We start from the raw sequence: 23,378 nt of genomic DNA on the forward strand, positions 1-23,378 counted from the left end.
CAATATCCAAGAGGCTCCGGACTGACCGGACACATCTGCCAGTCACTTCCCATTTGTTGGTTTTCTGACATGAATCCCGCGACACGAACAAGCACTTCTGTGGCCACTTTGCTTTATTTCTGATTGTTTTGTTTCTGGTAGTAGCATGTAGCCTGTGACCAGTGACGTTGCCAAAGCAAGAGAGAAGAGAAGGTGCACTCACCTCACCTGAGCACACGCTGGTTTTCTCCTCGTGTTTCTCCACTGACCCTGGTCTTGTACGGCCAAAGCAAGACCTCAACTGTAAACTCTGCGATGCCTCACGTGAAAATTCGAGTCAGGAGAAGGTGACCCAATGGAGCAGGAGCTCTGTGATGTGGTCTATCGCCTGCCTCCCAGCCCCTCCCTCCTGTGAAGTCTGGGATGCTGTCGCTGGGTCCAGGATGTTCTCCTTGGCTCTGGGATGCTCCTCTTGGGTCCAGGATGCCCTCCTCAATACTTGAATTCCAAGTAGGAGCTGAGGGTTTACCAGACCCTGGAGCCAGCCCTTTCTCTAACTCTCAACTTGTTGGTACGCTACAGGGGAACATCTCAACAGCATCTTCTGCTGATCTGGAATTAGGGTGACTGAGAGGTTACGAACAAAGGACTGGATGCTTGGAACCTGTGATCAGGATGAGTGTTTGGGGTTCTTTCTGTTTGTATGTTTTGTTTGTTTGTTTTTAAGCAGCATTTTGGTTCCCTCCACGGGACCGGTTCTTGTAGCAAAACCGAGAATTCCGGAAGCTTTTTTTGAAGGTGCCTATGAAATTTGCTGAAAATACTCAGGGGAGACACCACTAAAAACTCTGGTTTCTTCATAAAATACCCTTAACGCAAGGACTGGCCTGAAGGATCAGTTTCCAAAGGAGAAAAAACCCAGCACACCAAAAGAGGAGCGGTCCCGAGACTGGAAGAGGACAAAAGGTTAACGGGGAATTTCTGCCACGCCGATGGCTCTGACCTTCAGCCTTTACCATGGCTCAGCCCTCAGCACAGCTGGGATTTTGTACAGTTCTCTACTGGCGAAGCGGAGGGTTTCCAATGCACAGAGCACAACAACCCCAGCCCGTGGTTCTGGTGCCACCAGGGCCCAGGAACCAGCTCGAACCCGTGGCCACAATGGAACAAAACCAAACCTGAAGGGAAGGACTGTTGTGATGGAGGTGATGGAGCCGTCCCCTCTGCAAACCCAGCGTGGGTCGGCGGAACGCCGCGGCTCGGTGCCTGGTTTACCCAACCCCACCACAGGGTCAAGCGGCTGTCGTGGACTTTGGATCTTTACCAGCTCAAAATCACTGCAGGCCTCTGAGGAGAGAGGAGGTTGGATGCTGCTGACGGGGGGGATGGAGAGGGGTCGGCTTCAGGCTCCCAGCAGATTCAGTCCTCGTCTGCTCGGAGCAGGGCGCCCGGATTGCTGAGCTCTGAGGCACGGGACCGCGGGATGCACCAACAGCCCCGAGTGCTTTGAGGAAGCAAACTCGGTGCCCTGACGACTGCAACGGGAACAAACAAAGGACTGAACACGACGTTCCTGCCAGAGCACGAAGCAGCTACATGAGGTCAACAGTGCCTGGATGAGGCTAAACCCTCTCTGCCCTGGCGTGCTGGGTTTTGAATCTATGTGAGGGAAGGCATCCTAAGAGGCAAAGCTTTCTGCTCTTCAAGTTAACGGTATTGCTTTTGCTTTACCAACTCTATTCCAGTGGAAAAACCCACCTGGGGCAGGATAACGACCATGTCCTGCAGAAGGGGAACAGCACCATGGGCAGAGCAGGGAGCTCTGCGGGTATTTTCTGCTCACTGGCATGGATGCAGCATCCCTTCCCCTTCCACTCAGAGCTCACTGCCTGGGAATCCCTCCAGCGAGCTGCAGAGCTTTAGTGCTCCTCTCTCAGCAAGCAGCATAGAATAATGGAATGGTTTGGGTTGGAAGGGACCTTCCAGTTCCAACTCATCCAGCTCCAACCCCTGCCTTGGGCAGGGACACCTTCCACTAGAGCAGCTTGCTCCATACATGATGCTCTTCTGGAGACACAGAACAGAAACAGATGAAGAGCAGCAGGAACAGGAGCTGCCTGAGGTCCAGCAAAAGGCTCACTGGTTCTGCACCAGGTGGAAAAACCTGCCCTTGCTGGAGCATGGAAAATCCGTGGGAAAGAACATTCTGGAAAACACACCAGGGAAACCCCAATACTTTGGCTTCTGTTCCACCATGGACACAGTGAGGATGCACTGGAGGGTGACAGCGCAGCTCAGCAGAACAACCTGGGCCCTGGCTCGCTTTCAGTGCTGAGTCCTCGCTTGCTGCAGTGTGATGGGTTCATGGGAACAGCAACTCCTGCTCATGGAGAGGCTGCCCAGGTGGGGCTTCCGTGCCAGCGGCTTCACGATTGTCACTCACGAGACTGAAGCCCATCAAGACCTTCAGTTCTTCACCTCCAGCATCCGGTCCCCTGGGAGCTGGAGCCCTCTCTCTTTGCTGGAGAAGCCCCTTGCGCTGGTGTGTTAGAATTGAGATGGGGCGAGCCTGTCCACGTCCCCACATCGGCTCTTCCCGGTCCTCAATCCCCAGGCCACGCGTCAGATGTTCTCCCTCCCCGAACAAGAACACAAAGCCCGGATGCGCGGTTGCTTCCTACATGGACACAGCAGAAATCCCACAAGCTGCCGGACCTCAGGTTGTTTCCTGGGGGATTTTATTGCAAAGGGCATTTTTTAGTGGTCTCGGATTTGCAGACGGCGGCTGCACTGACTGGGGGGAGGCATTAGGTTATCCCCTCTCTTTTGTCCATCATGAAGGGAAATTCAAACCATTTGTCTTTCCAGATGTTTTGCCCTAGAAAGAGTAATTCCCATTGAACTGACTCAGCTTTGCAGCCTGTTCTATACCCAGCACCAAGTGAGGAGCAAGCAGCACTCACCTGAGACAAGACCTCACCATAGCACAGCTGACAGGAGACGCTGGTGTCAGAATCAAGGCACCCAGCTTGAGTAACAAGGATGGATTTTGCCAAAACTGCCTTGAAATGATACTTAAACATCCCTTAAATGCTAGAAACAAGAAATCACAGCCACACAGCAAAGCACAGAGAGCACTACGGGATTTCACGCCCAGGCCTGAGTTATTCCTGGGTTTTCTACAAGCCCAGAACGGGCTTCATTTGCCAAAGCTGAGTGAAAATTTTCTGGGACATCAGCTGTGGGCTCAGAAATCAGCTCCTCTTCCACCAGTGTCACTGCACATTGCAAGCACAGGGGGAGGACGCTCAGACATCGGGTTCCTGACATCCAGTGAGACCTGACCCAGCTCCCGGCCAGCAGTGACAAAACCAACCGCAGAGCAACGGCGAGAGAGGGAAGCGTTCCCACCACGGGCACCTCCAGCTCTGGGAGCTTGGACCTGGTCCTCGGAAGCAGTTAGAGATGCAGCTCCTGGTTGCAAACACAAGACCAGGCATTCCTGCAGGCACGGCTCAGGATTCCCTTCCCTGTGCAGTTTGGTGCCCGTGAGAGGAGTTAACACCGTGAAACACCTTCGCTTGGTCAGGAGGGACTGCAAATACTGGGCAGCAGTGAGTAGTTTAAGGGTGTTTCCTGATGTAAGACCATTCACAGAACAGCACCGGTGATGGGTTATTAAGCATAAAGGTTTCACCTTCTATTTTCTTCCAGCTGACTCAGACACTTCTTCCCAGCTTGATGTGAAATGCTTGGACAATGCACGCCCGTAAAGCTCCTTAAGGAGTGCATTTGGCGACCGAGTTGGAAAATCACTGCATTTTAAAGGTCAAGGAACGGTTTTCAGTGCTCCTTAATGCCTGAACTCAAAGTCCAGATGTGCTTTGCCTCACAGACTGACAAAGATATTAACAGATCTCCTTGATTTCCTTTGGGTTCTTATGCCTCCAGAGTGAGCTGTAAAATTACCTTTGGTAAGAGCAAGGTTTGCATCCCCTGATGTGCCAAAGGCATGGTGGCCCATTCCACAGTTTCTCCCGCAAAGCTGTTTCAAATGAAAGTCTTCCTCCTACTTCATGTTCACCTGAGAACACCCCAACCCTTGACTGGTTGTTAGAGGTGCAAGAATTATGGTTATGAGCTAAAAAGAAGGTTGAAAAGCTGTAGAAGAGACTTGCTAGGGGGAATGAAGAGCCTGTGGTGAGCATGGCTGGAACTGGGGGGAATGATGTGCTATAACAGAGCACAGAAGAGACGGTGACCAGATGTGACAATGACGCTCACCTCATCCGAGCTGGTCCGTATCTGGGGTAGATGAGGTTTTAGAAGCAGCTTGGAAGGAGGTGAAGAGCCTCAGTGTGTGTCTCACTGCCCAAATAACCGCCACACTGTTGAACCCCGACCCTCTGCCTCGGGCACCGCCACCAGGACACGGCACGGGAGCATCTGGGAACCCAGGAGAAAGCAGCGCCCTGCAGGAGCTGCCACCGAGCCCCAGGAGCCGGTGCAACCGCCGTGCCTGGGCCCGTGACCAGCGCTATACCTCATCCTTTTGTTGTTCTTTTGTTCTCCTCCTTTTTCTCTTTTTTTAAGAACCAGAGCTTAGTGCACTCGATCACATTCAGGTTATTTTCTGTTGTAACTGTGCGATGCAGAGCAATCATACAGGGTGTGCTTGTACCACCTGCCCCATGCTGGCTCCTGCGAGCCCAACCGCCGCTTCATTCAGCACTTGCACTATTGATTGCTGAGCTAAAGGGCAAGGGAAGCAAGAGGCCAGAGTGGGAGGGATGATTCCATGGACAGTGGGTGCCCCCCGTCATCTCTCCTGTTACAAAGCACGCAGATAAGCAGCGCTCAAAGGCTGGTTGCAGCCCTGCTCCGCTGCGGTCCTCCCCTCCCGTGAAGGGCCGGTGAGGTGACGAGCATCCCCGACGTGAGGAGCTGAGGCCAGTGCTGCTGCTCGTGGAGGGGCACCAAGCCCTCATGAAGCCTTCGCCTGCAGCGTGGACGGAGAGGGACCCTCAGAAGCAGGCAGAAGGGGCGTCCCACCAGCAGCACAGGTACTGAACACTGACCCCATTTCCTACCACGATTCACTGTGTATGGATCTGCTAGAGCGCCGTGCTTGCCAAAGGAGGGCATTTTGTGTTAATCCTTGCAGTGAGAGCCGTGGAGAGATGCGTGGCGTCCGACGGAGCAGCACTGCCCTCCCCGTACCCGACCGCCTGGGGACCTGCTGCGGACGCCTCTCGAATGTTCGCACTTTGAAGTTGGTGGCCTTGTTTTCTTTAAAGGGCTTGATCTTTTCATGCAGTTAAAGCTAAATGACCTTCCCCATCATGTTGTCCTAGTGCCCACCTCGAAATGAAGCTATGAACAAGCACCAGGATCATCTGAGCGATGATCCCGGACTCAAGAATCTGTCATTAATCTCAGAAGTTTATACCTCAGATATGAAAGCATCCAACTGAACTGGTACCGACACTTGGGAAGCGGCAGCTCCAAGTTTGAATTGACGCTTGTCCTTGAATTTGGTCACTGACAGCAGCAGACAAATAACACACGAAACCCCAACCGCAGAAGCACACAGAGAAAAGCACCGAGGAATTTTTGAGAAGCACCTGAAGCATTCACCCCATCAAAAGAATCAGAATTTGTATTCCCAAACCACGCATGGGAGGGGTGATTTTAACCTTTTAACCTTAGAAACCTTTATACACAGCCTATGCCTTTGAAACTGCATTAGCTCCCTAAAAAGAATGAGGGGCATAAATGGGTCTGCTACTGTTAAAGGCACAAGGCAGATGCAGCCAGGACAACCCAGCCAGGCAGTCACCACAGCCCCTCTCCAGGCAGCTGCCTCAAAGGTAGAAGGACAGGGATGCATCAGAGTGATAAAACCAAGCACGGACACGGGGTTCTATGCTACTTCACACCTTCCGTGCTAAAGTCCCCCCAGGAGAGCCCCGCTGGGTTGGGAAGTTGTCAGAACTCCATTAGCCACAGTCAGCTGCTATCAAGAGCTGACCCTTCAGTCTGTAAGGGAAAGGGCAGCAGACACCTCAGCGCTCGAGGGGCACACATCAGCCCCACAGCTCTGTGTGCATCCATCACCCAGGGGGAAAGGCAGAGTCAGGGCAGGACAGGCACAGGACTGACACTCACCCCAGTAGCTTTGCTGGAAGCCAGGATGTCAGCACACGGATGAACACCTCCGGCTGCCCTCACTCGTGTCTTGTGATAAACTTTGCTTTGATGACAGATTCCATTACATTTAACAGCTCCACCTTCCAATAACCGCCACAGAGGGGTGGACTAGGGGGTCCTTAAACCCAGTTCCATGTTCAAGACAAGGGGATGGGCTTGTGATGGAGACCTGAGAGTGGGAATAGATTTAAAAAGCAAACGGCAATTTTATACCTGTGTTCTGTAATGTTTTATATGTGCGTGGTCTTTCTTAATGTAAAACTCTTGTATTTTTGTGGTTTATATGCAGCAGGACTGAGGGCTGTGAGGGTGCACGCTGTTTTGTAGAATATTCTTAGCCAGTTTTCCCCGAGGAGGGAGACACTCAAGTATTCACCTTTTCATTGGCTTGTACCTGCATGTACAGTATCGGGGCAACAAGTGAAGATGATTAAAGCCAGCTTGAAAACTTTCTTCTGTGCTTGAGTTGAGCTCCTCCAAACATCCACAGCCCAAAATCACTTGTGCAGCCTAAAAAAGTCAACTCCCCCCCCCGAACAGATGAGCTGGGGAGGAAGGGAAGAAACCCTCTTTTCAGGGAAAAAAGAGCAGGTTTTGACTTGAGGAAAGCACCACCACCATTGACATGCAAGCAGAGTCCCAGCAGCTCCTCCCTCCCCTGCAGCTGCACATCACCATTCACAAGCAGAAGGGAAACTGGCCTCGGGCTGTGGCCTTTAGGGACTCCTGAAGCCCCGGCCTTCCATGGTCTCAGAGTTACCGCTTCCTGTAAAAGCTTTCGGATGGGCCTTGGCCAGGTTTTGCTGAGCAGGGCTGTGAGGCTGCAGCGCCAGCATCCAGCTCTCCTGCGGGCACAGCAGCAGGAATGCTGCATCCCCCAGCTGAGCTGCGAGGCTCTCTTGTATATACAAGTGTCAACTGACCTGACTGTGCCCTGCCGAGCCTGGTTCTCTGCACGCTGACAGCCCTTGGCTTGCACAGACGCTGCTCTCTGCTGACATTTGGGACACGGCCCTGCTCCAAAGCAGATGGAGTTGGTGCGATTTGGATGAGAGGCTCCAAAGCCCACACCTGAAGTGAACAACTCCCAGCAGTGACAGCAGCATTCAGCACAATCTGTTGTGCTGGTGAAGAACACGGGAAGCAGCTGAGGTTTCACTGCAATGTTTTATTGGGAATTTACATATACACAGGGTAAAGCAGACTGCAGAAGTCTGACTTCTTGCTCACGCTGATGAGTTGAAGCAGTTGTGTTCTACTGAAGATGAGAAAAGAAATCTGACCCACCTACTACTTATGCCTAGATTAAAATGTCAGAAGCCACCTGGGAAGGGGGACTGGGATTACACAGGAACAAAACCATAATAGGAAACCAGTATAAATTAGGATGTCATTTTAAAAGTGTAAGAAAAGTGGCGGCGGGCTCTCAGCCCTCCGTAAGTTACCTCTCGAGTTAGACTGTTAAAAGTTAAATACTTCAATACCACATTTTAGACAGAAAAGCCACTCAAGTGCGAGTTTCACATTCCACAGCTTGCCCCACGCTGCGCGAGAATCCGGCTTGCTCAGGGGGGAGGGAGAGGGGTCTTCACAATGACTTTGGTTCCAACGAGGGTTGGCGAGCCAAGGCCTCAGCTCCGGAGAACTCCGCTCAAGGCAGGAGGTAGCAAGGCTTGCCTGCCCCTGGGCTCGGGTTCAAATCCACTTCCTCAGCACCAAACCAGGTTCCCACCCCTCTGCTAACCACAACCCCTAATACTGACATTGAAGTGACTCCTAGGAGGCCTGACACCGCAGGCAGGATTAAGTGCAGACTTCCCAAGTCCCTCAGTCACACCTCCGCCAAGATACCCTGCAGGACACCAAGTGCTGCCCAGAAGCATTGGTGGAGGTTTGTGCAAGGAGGGGCCCGCCCCAGAAGTGTGCATTGACTGTGCTAAATACAGGGGAGCTCATGTTCTGATCACTGAGGTTTCACCGTGTCTGACAGTGACGAGGCAGAGATGGGTCTCGGTTATGGAAAGAGGCTCAGGCTGAGCAGGCAGCCAGAAAGAAAAACCCTGAATGTCTCATGGAGCAGTTTTGAAGAACAGAACAGAAGGCAGAAATGGTCACAACGCAAGGGCTCATTTCCACATCTGAGTGCTGAGGGACTGATTGCTTCCCTGGGCACCTCCTCCACCCATTGACTGTCCATATCCCATCATGCCATTAGCTCCATAGAAGTTCATCCCAGCCATCTGCTGGGTCATCTGCAAAGAGGAGCGGAGAGGAGTCAAGGCTACGTCAAGGACACGGGTAGCCCACAGCAGTCAAAAGTAAAACTATTGCTCCCCAACACCATCACAGGCTTAAGGCAAGTTCTAGAGAGCTATGGTGAACAGAAGTCACTGGCTCCTCAGGGGTACAGCCGTTAGCAACCTGAGGGAGTTTTCCTTTTAGCTGCCATTGCACCGACTTTTGATCTCCACCAAGCACCAAGAACTCTGGACAAGTTACTCCTTTGCGATCCCCCACCCAACTGCAGGAGCCAGGCTATGAAAGCCCTGAGGTATCCAGTAACAGGCCAGGTTCAACCACAGGAGCCTCCCCTGCCCTTCATCCACCTCTGCTCTGCAGCAGGTCAGTGCCTTACCTGAGCAATGTTCCACTGAAGCTGCTGTGCCGGCTGCACACCATAGACAGGCTGGGGAACTGCTGCCATGCCAGCTACGTAGCCAGCCTGCTGTGCAGCCATCATCCCATTGGGAACACCAATGACAGCTGCCTGCACATTACCCACATATCCAGCTGGAATGGCCATGGGAGCCACCATCCCGGCAGCTCCAGGCTGGGCCATCATTCCCACCGACGGTCCCATCATGCCTCCCATCATGCTGCTGGAGGGGGCTACTCCTGGAAAGCTAGTGTATGCTGCTGCAGGATATGCCATCTGAGCTGGGGCCATGAACATTGCTCCTAGAAGAAGGCAGAGAGGTGGCCAAGGGAAGAACTGTCAGGGGATTAAATGCCAACCTTCAAATCAGGGACTATCACAACATCCACTTGGCCATGACATCCAGGCTAAGCTGCTCATTATGCTGCTCACCAGATCTCAAGAAGGACCACCTACCTTCCCACATCTTTCCCTGTCAGCTATCAGGACACCCCACCCTCTCTGCACTGACGTACTGCCGTTCAGCAGCTCTATTCTGAGATCTGTTACCTTGCGCAGGCAGCTGAGGTGTTTGAGAGCCGTACAAGGAGAGGATGGAGTCTTTAGAGAGCTGCTTCTTCCCCACTTCCTCCCCTTTGCTTCCTGGCTCAGGGAACAGATTCAGGTTTTCAGGAACAGAACCAGCACTTCCAGAGGTTGGCATAGAGCCAGTGACCTGAGACAGAGACAGCACAAGCACATCAGCCATGTTCAGCACCAGGTAAGACAGATCCTCATCAAGCAGCAAGCACTGATGTTCCCCACTCACCTTCCTGGAGTCAGAGTTTGATCCCACCGATGCAAAAAGATCAAGATCCTTCTCTAAGCTGCTCGGCCTGCCGTTTGTCACTGTGCTTGTCACAGGAGCATCTGGAAGAGACCAAGCTCTGACGGATGTTCACATGGATGGCCTCGGGCTGAGGGCAGCCTCGTTGCCAGTATGCCACTCAACCCAGCAGCCTGACCTGTAATCTGCTGCAGCCAACACATGTTGCCAGCTCTTTGCTTGCCCTTTGGTGCTGAGAAGGAACTGGCTCAGGACCAAGGATGTGCACTGTGCTGTATCTGCCCTATTAACCTCAGAGCAGCCAGGAGCCACAGTGTCTGGAGATCACCACAGCAGCTGCTGCACAGGCACAGGCACTGTACCGGCAGAGAGGAAAACAAGGAAAACTGTTTCTGCTGCAGCCTTCAGCACTGTGCTTGAGTTGCAGTGGAGTAGTTAATAAAACTCTAGTGTTCCCATCAGCTATTGTTCACCTGACATGGAAAGTTGAGTGCTAAAAGCACTCACAAGATCAAGGCTGGGGTGTATGGTCATTGTAGCACCTGCAATAACGTTGGAAAGGCTCTTACCAAGTCCTAGCAAGTCCATTACTGGCTCAGTAGATTTAGGAGAACTTTTTCTAGACTGCTGTGCTTCTTCTTTCTTTTGAGGCTGGGGAGAAAGAACAGCAGAGGCCTTGGTCACATTATGGATTTACTCTGATACATTAAAGGTTTTAATGAGAGATTAACCCTTGAAATCCTTGATCTTCCAGTGCTTTCAAAGCAAACAATTTAAGTATTACACAGTTGGTTTATTGTCCCACTGTGTTGGAGCCCACTGCCAAATTCAAGCATGCTCTAAACTAGGAAAAAAGGAACAGCTCAAGCTGGAAAGCTAAGCAAGGAGTAGGTGGATTCCAATCCCTCTGCGTTGCAAGGCAGGACACATCTGCTTAGTATCTGGTTGAGCAGAGAAAAACAAGCCACTACCATTAATGTGACTCAATGCACCCACTGCTGTGACTGGGGGCAGAAAAAATGCTTCCATATCAAGCTGGATTACCTCTGTTCTGCTTGAGAGAAGTCTTTACAATTGATCCATGACCATGCCTTTTGGTCTTACCATTTTCACCTTCTCAAAGATGATAGGTTCCAGTTTTCTTTCTGATACTGGTTCATTACTCCTTTTCCATTTGTCATCCTTTTCTTTCTGGAAGGAAAAAAAAACACTAACGTGAGGGTCAAAACTCATGTCATTTACCAAGAGAAAGTTCACAGAGTTCAGAGTTACTACTCTAAAAAGCCAGAGGATAGAGCTAAAGAGCTACATTTGAAGCTAGCCCTGATCTGAGGAAGGTGCTGGCCTTCAAAGGTCCCCTCCAGTTTAAATTCGTTCTCCATAATGAGTGACTGCAACCAGCCCTGGAGAAGAGATTAGTCACTAATACAGGAAACATCTAAACTCTATTCTCAGAGGCACTGCTTACTCATCAGACAGACACACACATCTTAACATGCATTCAAGCTTCTGCGGAATTGATTAGACACTAACCCTAAAAGCACTGATGTCAATACTTCGGTCCATGTATTTCTTCTTCTCATATTTATCCCGAATGAAGCTCTCCACAGCTCTGCAAGCAGCTTGTTAAAGACCAATGATTCAAGAATAGAAGACTTACATAGATTATTTGACATGTGGATACAAGGTACAGGCTGTAACTAAACTAATGACTGTTTAAAGAGCACTTCCAGCAGTAACTTTCTTAAAATAATTTAGCGTTGGTTCCAACTACTTCAGCTCCTCAATTTTTGCCCTTGAATTATTCCAAGCATGACAGTGCTATAAAAGGTACATCAAATCAGGGCTTAAATTCCTGGTGTATTTTCTTCCCTGATGTCTATTTATTTCAACCATCACCTAAGAGCATACATGTCATTAGCACAAATCAGGCAGAGAAGTGAATCCTGCGTGTACAAAAGCACCTCAGCCACCAGCTTAAGCCACAAATGATGGCAGAGCTGCTCCTGTGTTTCTTTAGGGGCACATCTGTGCTATACTCCTGGTGCACTCAGTACCTACAAGCCCTCCTGTAAGGCAGAATTTTTCAGAAGTGTTAAACCTTTATATCTGCCCCCACTGAGACTTTAAACTCCTCAGCACGTTTGACAGCCAACCTTCCTATCTGCCACATAAAGTGCATCTCATGCCATAGCTCCAGGTTGTAACATTCATGTTCCAGTTCTGCACCCTTCGAGCTCAGAAGCAATCCTCTGAGCTCTCTCCTGCTCCGTTCCGTGAGCACGCAGCCACGCTCACAGGGTGCCAGGCTAGGAACTCAGTCCTCATTCTCACAGCTGATGCCCAGGCACATAAAGTGAAACCTCCTGTGCAAGGAGTGCAGCTGCAAAGCTACAAGATGAAAAGGCTCTGTGTTTCCCCAGCAGCAAAGGAAGACAGGATGCTGATCCGTTTGAGGTCTCCTGAAGTTCTCTGGCAGGTAGGCTTCATAAAGACGATTTGCTTTGCCATTTCCCATCTCTTGTATGCACTGCAATTCAAAAGGATTCTTGTTTGTTTCATAGACATTAAAGCTCTTACATATGCTAACACACCAGGCTACCAAGCAAGAGTCTATCTGTGTTAACTGGGAGGCACATGTAGACTTCTGAAGCCTGTTCCACACATGAAAGCCACTCTGCAGGGTTTCAGTGCCAACCTCCAGGCTGGGAATCCCTGATGCTGCTCCTACGATCCCTCTGTCCCACACAACTGGCCAACCCTAAGCCCCACAACACAGTGTTTGTCTGAAGACAAGATAAATATCACATTAGGAACCTAAAGTCACTCTGGAAGTCCAGGATTTGTCCTCAAGACCACCTCAAAGAGGAGGTGTGCAGCAGCTCCAGACAACAGCAGCTTTACATACACTTGCTGAGCATTTGTCCTTCCCCCTGATGTTTGCTGAGCCTGAAATGATGGCATTTTCCTTCCCAACCTAACCTAGCTTGGAATCTTCTTCCTGCTTCACTTCCCACAGCTTTGGCCTATTCAGACTTTCACTTCCAGGTTTATGAAGCCCCCCCTAAAAGAACACCACTGCTGATGTTTCACTCACCTGTATCTGTTCTTGTGTCCACTGGTCCAGATTGACAGATTTTACCCTGGATATATGAACTCCTAGGTTCCTGTGGATCCCAGCACAACGAATACAGATGAATACACCGATGTTCCAGGATGCCCATCGTGGCCCTGCAAAGAGACACAAGTGTTTCATACCATGAAGTTAACCTGTGGCTGCCTTCAGCAACTGAGAAACTGGACCAAGTGAACTGGGACTGAGGTGTTTACATTTTCATCCCCATTAGTAACTGGAATTAAACATCGGTGGCATGTTTAAAGGTTGTCTCCCAATCATATACTTTTAGAACTGGTATTTTATTGCCCCCCTCTTCCATTCTGAGAGCTCTACACAAGACAGACAACTCTAAGGGGAGGAGGGAAGAAAAAAAGGTATCTAAACCACCCAAGACACTACAAACCCCTGATTTCATCTTGCTTAGCCCATGGAATAGTCACATCAATGTAAGTCTGTGTTCCTGCTTTAGCAATTGAGAATCTCTCCTGGAGAACCACACTGCAGTGGAATCAGCTCCAGAATACCCACTACTGCTCTAGGAAAAGCAGCATAAAATACTCAGCACTTGACATAGGGATTGCATCATGAAATCTTCTGCTACTCTTATGCAGGAAGCTACAGCTGAGCAAAGAGAGCAGCACAAAGCCCAGAACCTTGGCCACCAAGGTGCAGAGCCAGTGGCAGAAGGCAGGCTGCAATCCTGGCCCAAGGATGAACAGTTCACTCTGCAGTTTCTACAGCTCTGAGCACCCCGACGGGTTGCATGCGGCTTGCACGCAGGCAGGAGAGCTCCGAGGTGCGGAAGGGAAATCATGCCAAGGAGAAAAGACACAAGGGAAAGATTGTCAGGCTCAGCTTTACTCACTGCAAACAGCTCCCTGAAGGAACCCCAGCAATGCATTGCCCAGAGGACAACAGGGGTCACAGGGACTCCCACCATTCGCAGCTCCCCCCTGGCCAGCAAACCCCTCAGTCCTGCTGAAGGAAGACCAGGAACATGCCTCTCAGTGCAAGACAAGCAGGTTTTTAAACTAAATCCTCCAGCTAGAGCTGCCATCCAGGGGCTGGATGTCACTGTCAACGGGTAACCGGCCAAAGAGGCACAGCAAAGCCACATCCTGAATAATGGAGCTGATAGTCTCCAATAAACCATGCCAGCTCTTCCTACAGGCATCACTGCAGATGAGTTATTCTGTCTTTTCTTGCCACAGTTAAAATAGCAAGCCTCAAAGCTAATGAGACTGAGGTGGGAGGGGGAAGAGGGGGAAAGTGTAATTTCAAAGCTCTAAAAAAGCAGCACTGCATTTGACTCTCCTAGATATGTTAGATGGTTGTTAACAGTTTCCTGGCAAAGTCCAGAGCACCCCAAGGGATTTGGGGCTGCTAAAGCAATTGGTGGCTCATGGTCCCCTTCAGGGCAAAGACATGCACTTTCTAACTTGCCTCCAGAACCTACCCCAGCTAACGCATGTTATAATTTTAAGAGTGTCTCTTAAGCCTTCTGCCTTGTCACTAGAAGAGTGGCCCTTGAGAATATTTAATGAAGATTATAAAAGTCACTTTCCAGCTTGGGAAGAACTCTTGGTGAAGACACTCTTACCTATACCTCAGCCCCTTTATTATACCTACCAAAATCTAGGACTAACTGCACCAAAGCAGGGGCCCATACATTTAGCAGCACCTAAGTAAGGCACAGGAACAAAAGGCTTGTTCAGTGTTACACCTGTAACAATCCAAGGTGAAGCCAGGACCCTGCTCCTTCATTTGATTTATTCATGGAGCTCTCTCCCAGTGACACCCTGAAGCTCTAATGCAAGAATGCCAGCAGGATTAAGCACAGGAGTCAAGGTTAGATTTAAACTCTAGATATATTTAGCCTTTGTAGGACTAAAAGGATTAATAGGCAGCTAGATACTACATCAGGCTGTAGTAATCAGCTCACTGGTTTATCACATGTGCTAGCTCAAGCCACTGCAACCTCCCACCCTGCGATGCCACATAAGAGAGTGACTCAGTGTAGAGCCTGTGACACCCATCCTGCTTCAGCCTTACCTCATCTGCGATGCAGGACCTGAAATAGCAGGAGCTGGGTACAGGAGGAACAGCTGACTGATGCTGCAGCTCCCAGCTCTGGAAGACCCCAGGACTGAAGCAGCTTCCTTATGCCAGTGAATGTTTAAGAGGAAAAAGGTACAGGCTTTCAAAAACCCTCCTGGCAGCTAGCATTTGCTTTGGTGATAAACATGTATTACACAACCCAGGGTAGGTCTCTTCACTGATGCTATTCCAGCCAGGGCTTGGCCATGCTCGCAGTGTGCTGAACTGGTGTCACAGCCCTCCTTCTGGCTCTGGACAAAACTCCAAGCCTGCAGCTACCTCTGCAGTCCTGCAAGGCACATGGATGTGAACTCTATCCAAAACCATGGTGTGTTCAGATAGAACTAGTAATGTCTTTAGCCCAGTTCCACAGCCCTGTATTCTATCAACACCGTGATAAAAAGAGAAAAGAGGAACAAGACATGGCCAGAGTGAAAAGCTGCTTTAAGATAAGGAGCTGCACAAGAGAAGCACTTCCCTCAACAGCAGCAGAGGGCTGACAATACACCAGGGTGAGAGTCATGCTTCAACCATCAGCACTGGTCAGAGCAGTGGCTTGTTAGCAGCGGTGTGAGGCAGGTGAAACTTGTCCTGCTGAGTGAAGCTCCAAATAACTCCATGCTCATTAAAATCATCAGTTGGTGTCTTGGGCTGTGAGGGACATCACAAGGTTTCTACTGCTGAACACAAGAGTATCCCAAGCAAAACAGCCTGTCCTAACCGGGCTGCCAGCCAGGAAGCAGAGACGTCCCAGTTAGGTTGGGTCAGATGCAACATGCAGAGGCACCAGCCCAAACACATGCCCTCACTAGACCTTCAGCTTTGCTAGTGTCTAATCCCCCAGTCATTAAGCTAAACCAACATTTTTACCATCTCCTTTCTCACAAAGCACTTTGTTTAGGGGCAAGAGGGAAGGATGCTGCTGCACACGTAAACAAGCCTCCCACTTCCCTCTTTACAGGCCACAGTGATGGAGCTTGCACTAGAAATCAAATGAGGAAGTGCCCAGTGAAGAACTTTGTCCACTCAACTTCCCCAGCTTCACGTGCCCTTCTCAAGGTGACTGCCTGCAGAAAGCCCCGGTTTTTTTGGTATTTACAGATGTGGGTGCAGTCAATGTTGGAGCTTCTAAGTTCCCACAGGCTAAACCAAGCTGAAGATGTACCAACACTCCAGTGACGGAGCATTGACAGAAGGGCAAAACCACCTCAGCAGACATTAAGGGTAACGTTTCTCAGAGAAAGCTGGTTTTATCTCAGTGAGCAGTGTTTATCAGCATTCCTAGAGCGCTATCTGCCCTTGCAGCCTTTGTGCACACCCCAACACTCACCACTAATTGCATGCACAGCACACCACAGGGAGCACTTTACCCTTTGGGTTGAGTGATTCATGGAAACTAAGGCTTTAGGACAAGTCTAACAAGCACTTAGCTTGTGAAACCTCTAGAAACATGAAAGAAATTGGCCCTTGCATGAATACTCCTGCTAATATTATAAAAATAGTTCCCCTGAGGAATCATTTTATCCTGTCCCTACAGCCACCAGATGGCTTTGGAGCTCAGGCCTAAAGTCACCTCCATATGCAAAACTGGGAGTTTGCTGCAATGACAACCAGCAGTTGCTTTTCTTTCAGTGTTATGGCTAATTTCAACATCCATGGTAAGCAAGTTATTTGGCAGTGACCCGAGCTGGGCATAGCTTGTTCTGTGCTGATTTAGTACCTCGTGCCCCTGTACATCACCCCATCTGCACACAGATCCTGTGTGGAAGATGCCAACCACCTGCAGGTGAACATGAGGTCAAAGAAAATGAGTTGTAAGAATCGAACCAGATTGAAGAGCCCGGCTACACTCAGTTCTGGCACAGCAGTAAGGATAGATCAGACACATTGGGATATCTTCCTAGCCTGGCAGGGGTTGCTGGAAGATCACGAGCTTAAAAGCACCTCCTGCTCAGTCAGCTTTCATTTGAGAAAGCTGCACTGAATACCTGAGTGTATTCCTGAGCAAGGATGCGCTGCCATCCAGCAGAGACTGGAAAGCCATGTGCAAGACACTCAGCTGCTCCATCAGTGCTTCCATGAGCCTGTTTCACAGCCTGGTTTATATCCCAGCCTGTCAAAATAAACCCCGCATACCAAGCTGCTCATACTGGCTTAAGTTAGCATCTAAGCTGGCATCATTAATGCCTACAAGGGCTGCCTGAATGATCTGCCCTTATGAAAAGGCTCCAAATTCCCTTTAAAACCCCAGCACGGCATGGCTAGGCCATTTCACATTGTGTCTTAGTCACTTGCTGAAAGTTCACACCCTTAAGTGGTTTTAATGAAGGAATCCCGAAGGGATTCACTCCTCACCCTTTATTCAGGAATTAGACTTTGGCTGAAGCTACCCAGGCTAGTTTCTTCTGTAATAACCCTCCAGAAGTCATTTAAAAATAAAACAGAAGTTGGCTGCAAAGCCCCTGCTCTTTTGAGAGGGGGGGGGTCAGGGAAAAAGAGCTGCTTTCATGGGCAGGAAGGAGGGAGCACCGCTATTCAGAGCCCGATGAAATATTCTTGGTGCAAACAACCCTTTGCCTCGCGGGCTCCCTGCCTGGGAGAGCTCCAGCAAAGCCCAGCTGTAACAGAGAGATGCTCCTGCTCTGCCCATTGAGCCCAGCTAACACTGCTACATGTGTTGGAGCAGGGCTCCCTACAAGCAGCCCCTCTCAGCACTCGCAGGGGAAGTGGATGTGGGAAACTCTCCTTGGAGCCGGATAATCCCTGTGAGATGACGGTCACATCCTCAGCGAGTCAAAGTTGAAAAGCTCTACTTTTTCAGAGCCAAATGAGGAACAGCCAAGTATCCAAGAGCTGCCTTTGACTTGTGGTTTCCTTACTCTGGAACGAGGTTGCTTAATGACTTACTGAAATGCATTCTGCTCATAGAAAAGCTATGACAAAGGCTGTCTTACAAAACAGCTTCCTCTGCTCTTTACTGTAGATGTCTGTTCTACAGTCAAATGTCCAGATGAGCCTGGGGAAACAAGGTAAGCTCTGCTAGTGAGTGAAAAGCACAGAAACTCAACTTCAAGAGCTCCAGATTACACTATTTAGTTATTAAATAGCAATTTAGTTATTAACACATGCTAGTTAGTTACTGGCCTGAGCATGCACCCCAATGCAGCACGCATGGCCCTACCCCAGATCTGGACCCGAGTGAAGCACCACTACCTTCCTACCACTACCCACAGATGTAGTACCAGACTAAGCTATTTATGTAGCTTTCAGGAAGCCATTGGAACCCAGTGAAACAGGGATGCTAAAGCCAAAATGCTTGGTAGGAAGGGAGCTTGATAAGGGTATATGCCTTGTCAAGTAGCTTAGTGGTTCAAAACTTCAACTTGATGCCACCTTTTGGAAGAGGAAAGGGCTGGTTTGGGGGTTTTTCTTTGTCTTAGGTTTGCTTCTGGTTCTTCCCCCTGCCCCCGAAAAAGATCACTGCAGTAATTATAGGCTTTAACCAGTCTCTGCAGAAAAAAGGAAGAGCCAGAGGCATCTATAGGGGTTGAAAATACTGCTTCCAACAACAGCTTGGAGCTTTGCCTTCAAGTCTTCTTGGCTGTATTAGCAACAATGGGTATACCCTCTCCTCCAAACCATAATGTTTGCTACAGGTACCTTACTGACCAAGTGAGACCAAGCTGACCAGTACTGTGATTCAATAGTCTGCTGATGAAGGAGTTATGGCACAACAGGCTTTCGGTGAATATGAGCAGTATGGTTTATATTAATATTAGTTTGGCTGGACCAAACCAACTAGGATAAGCTACCTCCCCCATTCCATGAGAAGTCATCCTTCCTTAACTGCACCTACTCTACCCCAAGCTTTTTATCCTGCTCTTCCTGCTTCCCATCCAATGTTTAACCACCTCTGCACGGGTAGCTTCAAAGCTCTCCCCCTCTTTCAGAAAACAGCAGTTGAAGAACTCAGACCTGGCTTTGCATTTGGTAACAAATGGTTTCCCATCCAACCACTGAAGTCAGAAGGGGTTGATTTGGGCACAGAACCCACAGCTCTCACAACACACAAGGGATGAAGGGAAGAGTCAGACAAGCCAGGAAGAGCACAGGGCAACCTTCACCGTGGACAGAGATCAGTCCTCGCTGGTGCTGCCTGCGCAGGAACCTGCCATTCCAACGCCAACACAACTGGATCCAAGGAGCCTGTTGGATAGATAGGACTGGAAGAGTAGAGGGGAAGAGTTTGGGAGAAGAAGAGAATCAAACAGAATTAGCTGTACATTACACACATTCAGCCCAAGCTCCAGAGGCAGAAATGCAGAGAAGAATCCAGTTAATCTCAGTGCTACTCAACAGAAGACACTTCAATTTACTGGAAGCATCTGAACACTTGGTCAAGTCCAGCTTGCACACATTATATCACATCCCTCCACATCTACATTGCAATTTCAGCCTCCAGACTCATTCTGATGTTCAGCAGTGCATCTTCTGACAGATACTCAATAGTCAGACTGCTTGAGAGTCTCACCATCTCTCACACACGTGAAATCACACCACCACAACTGCCCCCAGAAGGCCCTTTGCATGAGGAATGCACAGGTAGAGGAAATCCCCCTCTCACTCAACAGCTTCTTTTAAGGTGTTTTGTCCAAGCTATGAATACAAAGGCCTTCAAAAAGAGGATTATGATAATCCCTCACTCCAGCTTCTAGTGAAGACACTGCACCACCTCAGCCATGCTGGGCAGTGCTGAGGGCTGAGCTGCACCACTGCAGCGCTGCCAGGACTCCACACAGGACCATTGCTCTGGATCAGCACCACCTGTATGGTGACAGCACTGAGAGCTGCACATGAAAACAACCCAGATGAGGAAATCTGCTGTTCTGTTTGTGCCTAACACAGCTGGACCGTGTCCTGAAAGGCTGCCACTGAGCTTCCAAGTCCTGTTTTGATCAAGTAATGAAGCCCCCCCCGAAAGATCTAAGCTCCACTGCCAGAAAGCAGTCGAGCCATGCTCTGCTTAGGCACAGGATGTACTGCTCACTACCTGCCACACATCACCCAGTTTACGCACAGTTACTTTGGGCCCAAAGTTTGCAATGCAAAGAGGAAGAAGCAGGCGGGGATCTCACCCAACTTCCTCCACAAGAGCCTCTAACCACTGCAGTTTCACTGTTGTAGAGGCAAAACACCCTGAGCTTGCTTTCCCAGTCATCTTATCCTTCTTCCCAAACGCAATGACTTGGATCCAGGACATTAACAGCTGTCTAGGGAAGCCAAAGAGGCTCATGTTTCTGCAGTTAAAGATATGAATTGGACTAGGAATCAGTTGTACACACTGCTTGATGGTAAGCAAGCAGTAACAAGAACACAGAAGACCTTCTCCCTAAGCAATCATGCTGATGAGGGTAGAAGAGATGGATAACACTCAGCTGTTTACCAGCAAAAGCATGTTTCCTATACTGACCCCAGAGTGCAGGGCCCAGCCAATAGCCAAGAGAGCTGATGCTCCTGAAAATGTGACTTTAACACAGAGAATGCCTCTAGAGCATGAAGTCAAGTGGGTCCATACCAGCCCTGCAGCTTATGCTCACAGGTACTGCAATCTTGCTTAGTTCTGCATATAGAAGAGGGGGAAAAGACAGTAATGAAACCCAGCAAGTAGTTAGGTCATTGGGAACAGGCATAATGGAAGAGTGGGTGGCATCTGAACAGTCTCTGCCTATGTGTCATGCTAGCTTTGAAACGCTCACATCAAGCAGGAAACCACTTCAAAATTCAGTAACTTCAGCAGAAAAACAGATGGTCAAAAGCCAGGGTTTTATTGTCACTGTCCTGATAGGTGCTGTATGTTCTTACTCTGCCTTCAAGCAGCATTCTTTGTGTGCCTCAAAAGCAGCATAGCCCGAGCAGAGCAGCAGGCAGCTGTAGAGAAGAGCAGCCATCCTTCCAGGTAGGCCTGGGACTGCTGACAGGAGGCATCTGGAGCTAGCAGCTACCACGTGGCCTCTCATTAGCACACACTTGCAGAGTTTTAGTTATCAAGAAGCCATACATCAAATAAAATGTGCTCTTTGCTGGAGTACACCTGGGGCTCATCTCCATATGCAAAGCAGAACCTTGCAGTTACTTTGAGCAGCGGTAAGAACATCAGGCCTTTTTTGCCATCATTGCTGCAACCCAGTTCCAGTGCCTTGCTGGGAGAACACCACATTAAGCCACAGGAACCAAAGTGCAGTCCAGTTTGATGCTTAGACTGGCACCAACTACCAGTTACATGCCTGCCTGAGAGCGAGTGCATCTACCCCTCCTGTGGCCACAAACTCCATCTGCTGCCCTCGAGGAGATTCCCCATCTCCATGAATCCCATTAGTATAGTGGGTAATCGTTTCGCCAGGCACCTCAGTGCAACAGAAGTCCACTCTTTCTGACTGATGCAGCCTTGCTTCCAGCTTCGGTGGCAATGCTGAACTGCAACACTTGGACTTTAATGCGTAACTAACTGGGATACTGCACTTCCAGGATGTCCTATGAACAGGAGAAGCTACGTGATCACATCAAATAACCTGGAACTGTGAGGAGAATTTGTTTCCCTATTGTGTACACTACTGTCTCATGCCTCAGAAGACAAGATAAGCAGCTATTCTTGCCCTTGGCACTGTTGTTGGGTGCCAAGAGATAAGTGATTTCCATGCGAGAGGAACACTGTGCTCTCTGCCAGCAGCACCACCTTCAACCTACACAGTCAACCAAAGGCAGTTGTGAAGCACGTCTCAAAGTAAGGCAGGTTGTCAGGATGAGGTTCCTGTGTCCGAGGGCTCCCAGAGCAGGGCTGCAATCACATCCTACCAACATCACGTTAATGCTGTGCAGCAGTGCTCTCTCCAGTTTTTAGAGGTCACCCTGAGGTGAGTCTCCCACATGGACACAGAAAGACCCTGCTCTTAGTTCATTTATTGCAGCTCTCAGGAAACAAGCCTCAAGTTCAGATCCCCAAATGATTATAAAGCTCATTAAAACAGGATTTTAGCAAGGCACGGGCATAACCTTAACTCTTTCACTACAGGAAAGCAAAGCATTTCACAGCAGCAAACCACAGAAGGGGATCTGGAACAAGGAACAGTTGTTCCATTCATTTGTTTTGTCTTCTGGAATTCAAACATCCGCATCTGACTCTCCATTAGGAAAGATAAGGACTGGATCCCAACGTGCCTTGAAAGCAGCGGCAAAGGAAGCACAGGGCAAACATCTGAAATTCCTTCTGTGGTTCCAGGGCTCCAGTTCCTTCCTTTCCCTTCCACACTGCACCTCCAAACACAGCTCCGGCCCGGGCCCCAGGCACCAGGGCTGCTTCCCAGGATGTGACTCCTCGGCGGGGATGCCCTCCAGAATTACGCAACGCGGCCTCCAGGTTCCTCTGAGCACGGGACCCTCCGGAGCGCAGCTCCCACCCGGGAGGAGGGGTTCCCACACCGGCACTCGGGGCCCAGCCGATGAGCTCCCACAGAGCGATGGGCAAAGGGGGCTGGAGGCCCGCGGGGCCGCTCCGGGGCTGCCACAGCGCTGCCGCTGCGCGCACCGGGAGCTCAACGCGGCTGAGCCCAAGCCTGCTCCTCTGCTGGGGGCTGCAGCAGGCACCCGGCGCGGCTCAACCACGGGGGAACCCCCGCCTCCTGCCAGCCCCAAACCCCCGGCCCCACCGCAGCAGCCACAGGCAGCCCCTGCCCGCAGCCGGCTCCTTCCCTGCCCGCAGCCGGCTCCTTCCCTGCCCGCAGCCGGCTCCTTCCCTGCCCGCTCACGGAGAGCCGGAGCCCGGAGCCATCACCCCCTCCACGGCCCAACCGGGCCCGTCCCTGCGGCGGCCCCCAGGGAGGGGGGACACGGGCGGCCCAGGGGACGGGTGCGCGGGGGGCACCGTGCGGCCCGGCCCCTGCAGGCCCCGCCGAGCCCGCGCGGAGGCGCCGGTACCTTTGGCCTGGCAGTCGGCGCAGAACTTGTTCTCCTCCTCGGCCAGCAGCGCCGCCAGCACCGCCTGGTACCGCTCCACGTCGCGCACGGTCTTGCCCGTCATGGCGCGGCCGGCGCTGCCCGCCCGCGGGTCACGGCGCCGCCGTCCCGGGCTCCCGCTGCTTCCGGCTTCCGGCCCGGCGGCGAAGGGCGGGGCGAGAGGAGGGAGGGGCCAATGGGCGGGCAGCGCGCGCTTCATAGCCTTACCCCGCCTCGCCCTCTAGCCGCTGATTGGCTGAGGAGAGGAGGTAACGCCCGCGGGAACCAATCGGCGGAGGCGGGGCGGGGGAGGGCGGGGCGGGACGGGGGGACGACGAGGGACAGCGACTTATGAATGGGCAGGGTCACGTGACGGGCTGAGCCGGGGACCTGGGGATGAGGGGGTGCAGGTTGTGGGGTGCAGGTGATGGTTTGGGATACAGGGTGGTGGTTTGGGATGCAGGGGGATGGTTTGGGATGCAGGGGGATGGTTTGGGATGCAG

The 23,378-nt window shown here is 50.8% G+C and overlaps 1 protein-coding gene across 2 annotated transcripts; it reads right to left on the reverse strand.

Moving 5' to 3' along the window:
* Positions 1-7,337: 7,337 nt before the first annotated feature.
* SMAP2 (small ArfGAP2) lies at positions 7,338-23,052 on the reverse strand. Of its 2 annotated transcripts, none has more exons than XM_062620695.1 (10): positions 22,858-23,052; positions 12,769-12,902; positions 12,116-12,201; positions 11,205-11,283; positions 10,776-10,862; positions 10,241-10,322; positions 9,654-9,769; positions 9,395-9,560; positions 8,825-9,147; positions 7,338-8,441 (listed from the first exon to the last, which is right to left on the reverse strand). In XM_062620695.1, the coding sequence occupies exons 1-10, from the start codon at positions 22,958-22,960 to the stop codon at positions 8,316-8,318; spliced, it is 1,302 nt and encodes a 433-aa protein (XP_062476679.1). In that variant the 5' UTR covers positions 22,961-23,052; the 3' UTR covers positions 7,338-8,315. The 2 variants fall into 2 exon arrangements, with proteins under 2 accessions (XP_062476679.1, XP_062476680.1); XM_062620696.1 differs by having other exon boundaries at positions 9,654-9,754; positions 22,858-23,051.
* Positions 23,053-23,378: the final 326 nt, after the last annotated feature.

Source organism: Pezoporus occidentalis, unplaced genomic scaffold (genome assembly GCF_034315485.1).
Source record: "Pezoporus occidentalis ecotype Australia unplaced genomic scaffold, CSIRO_AGI_Poc_V1 ctg223, whole genome shotgun sequence".
NCBI lineage: Eukaryota > Metazoa > Chordata > Aves > Psittaciformes > Psittacidae > Pezoporus > Pezoporus occidentalis.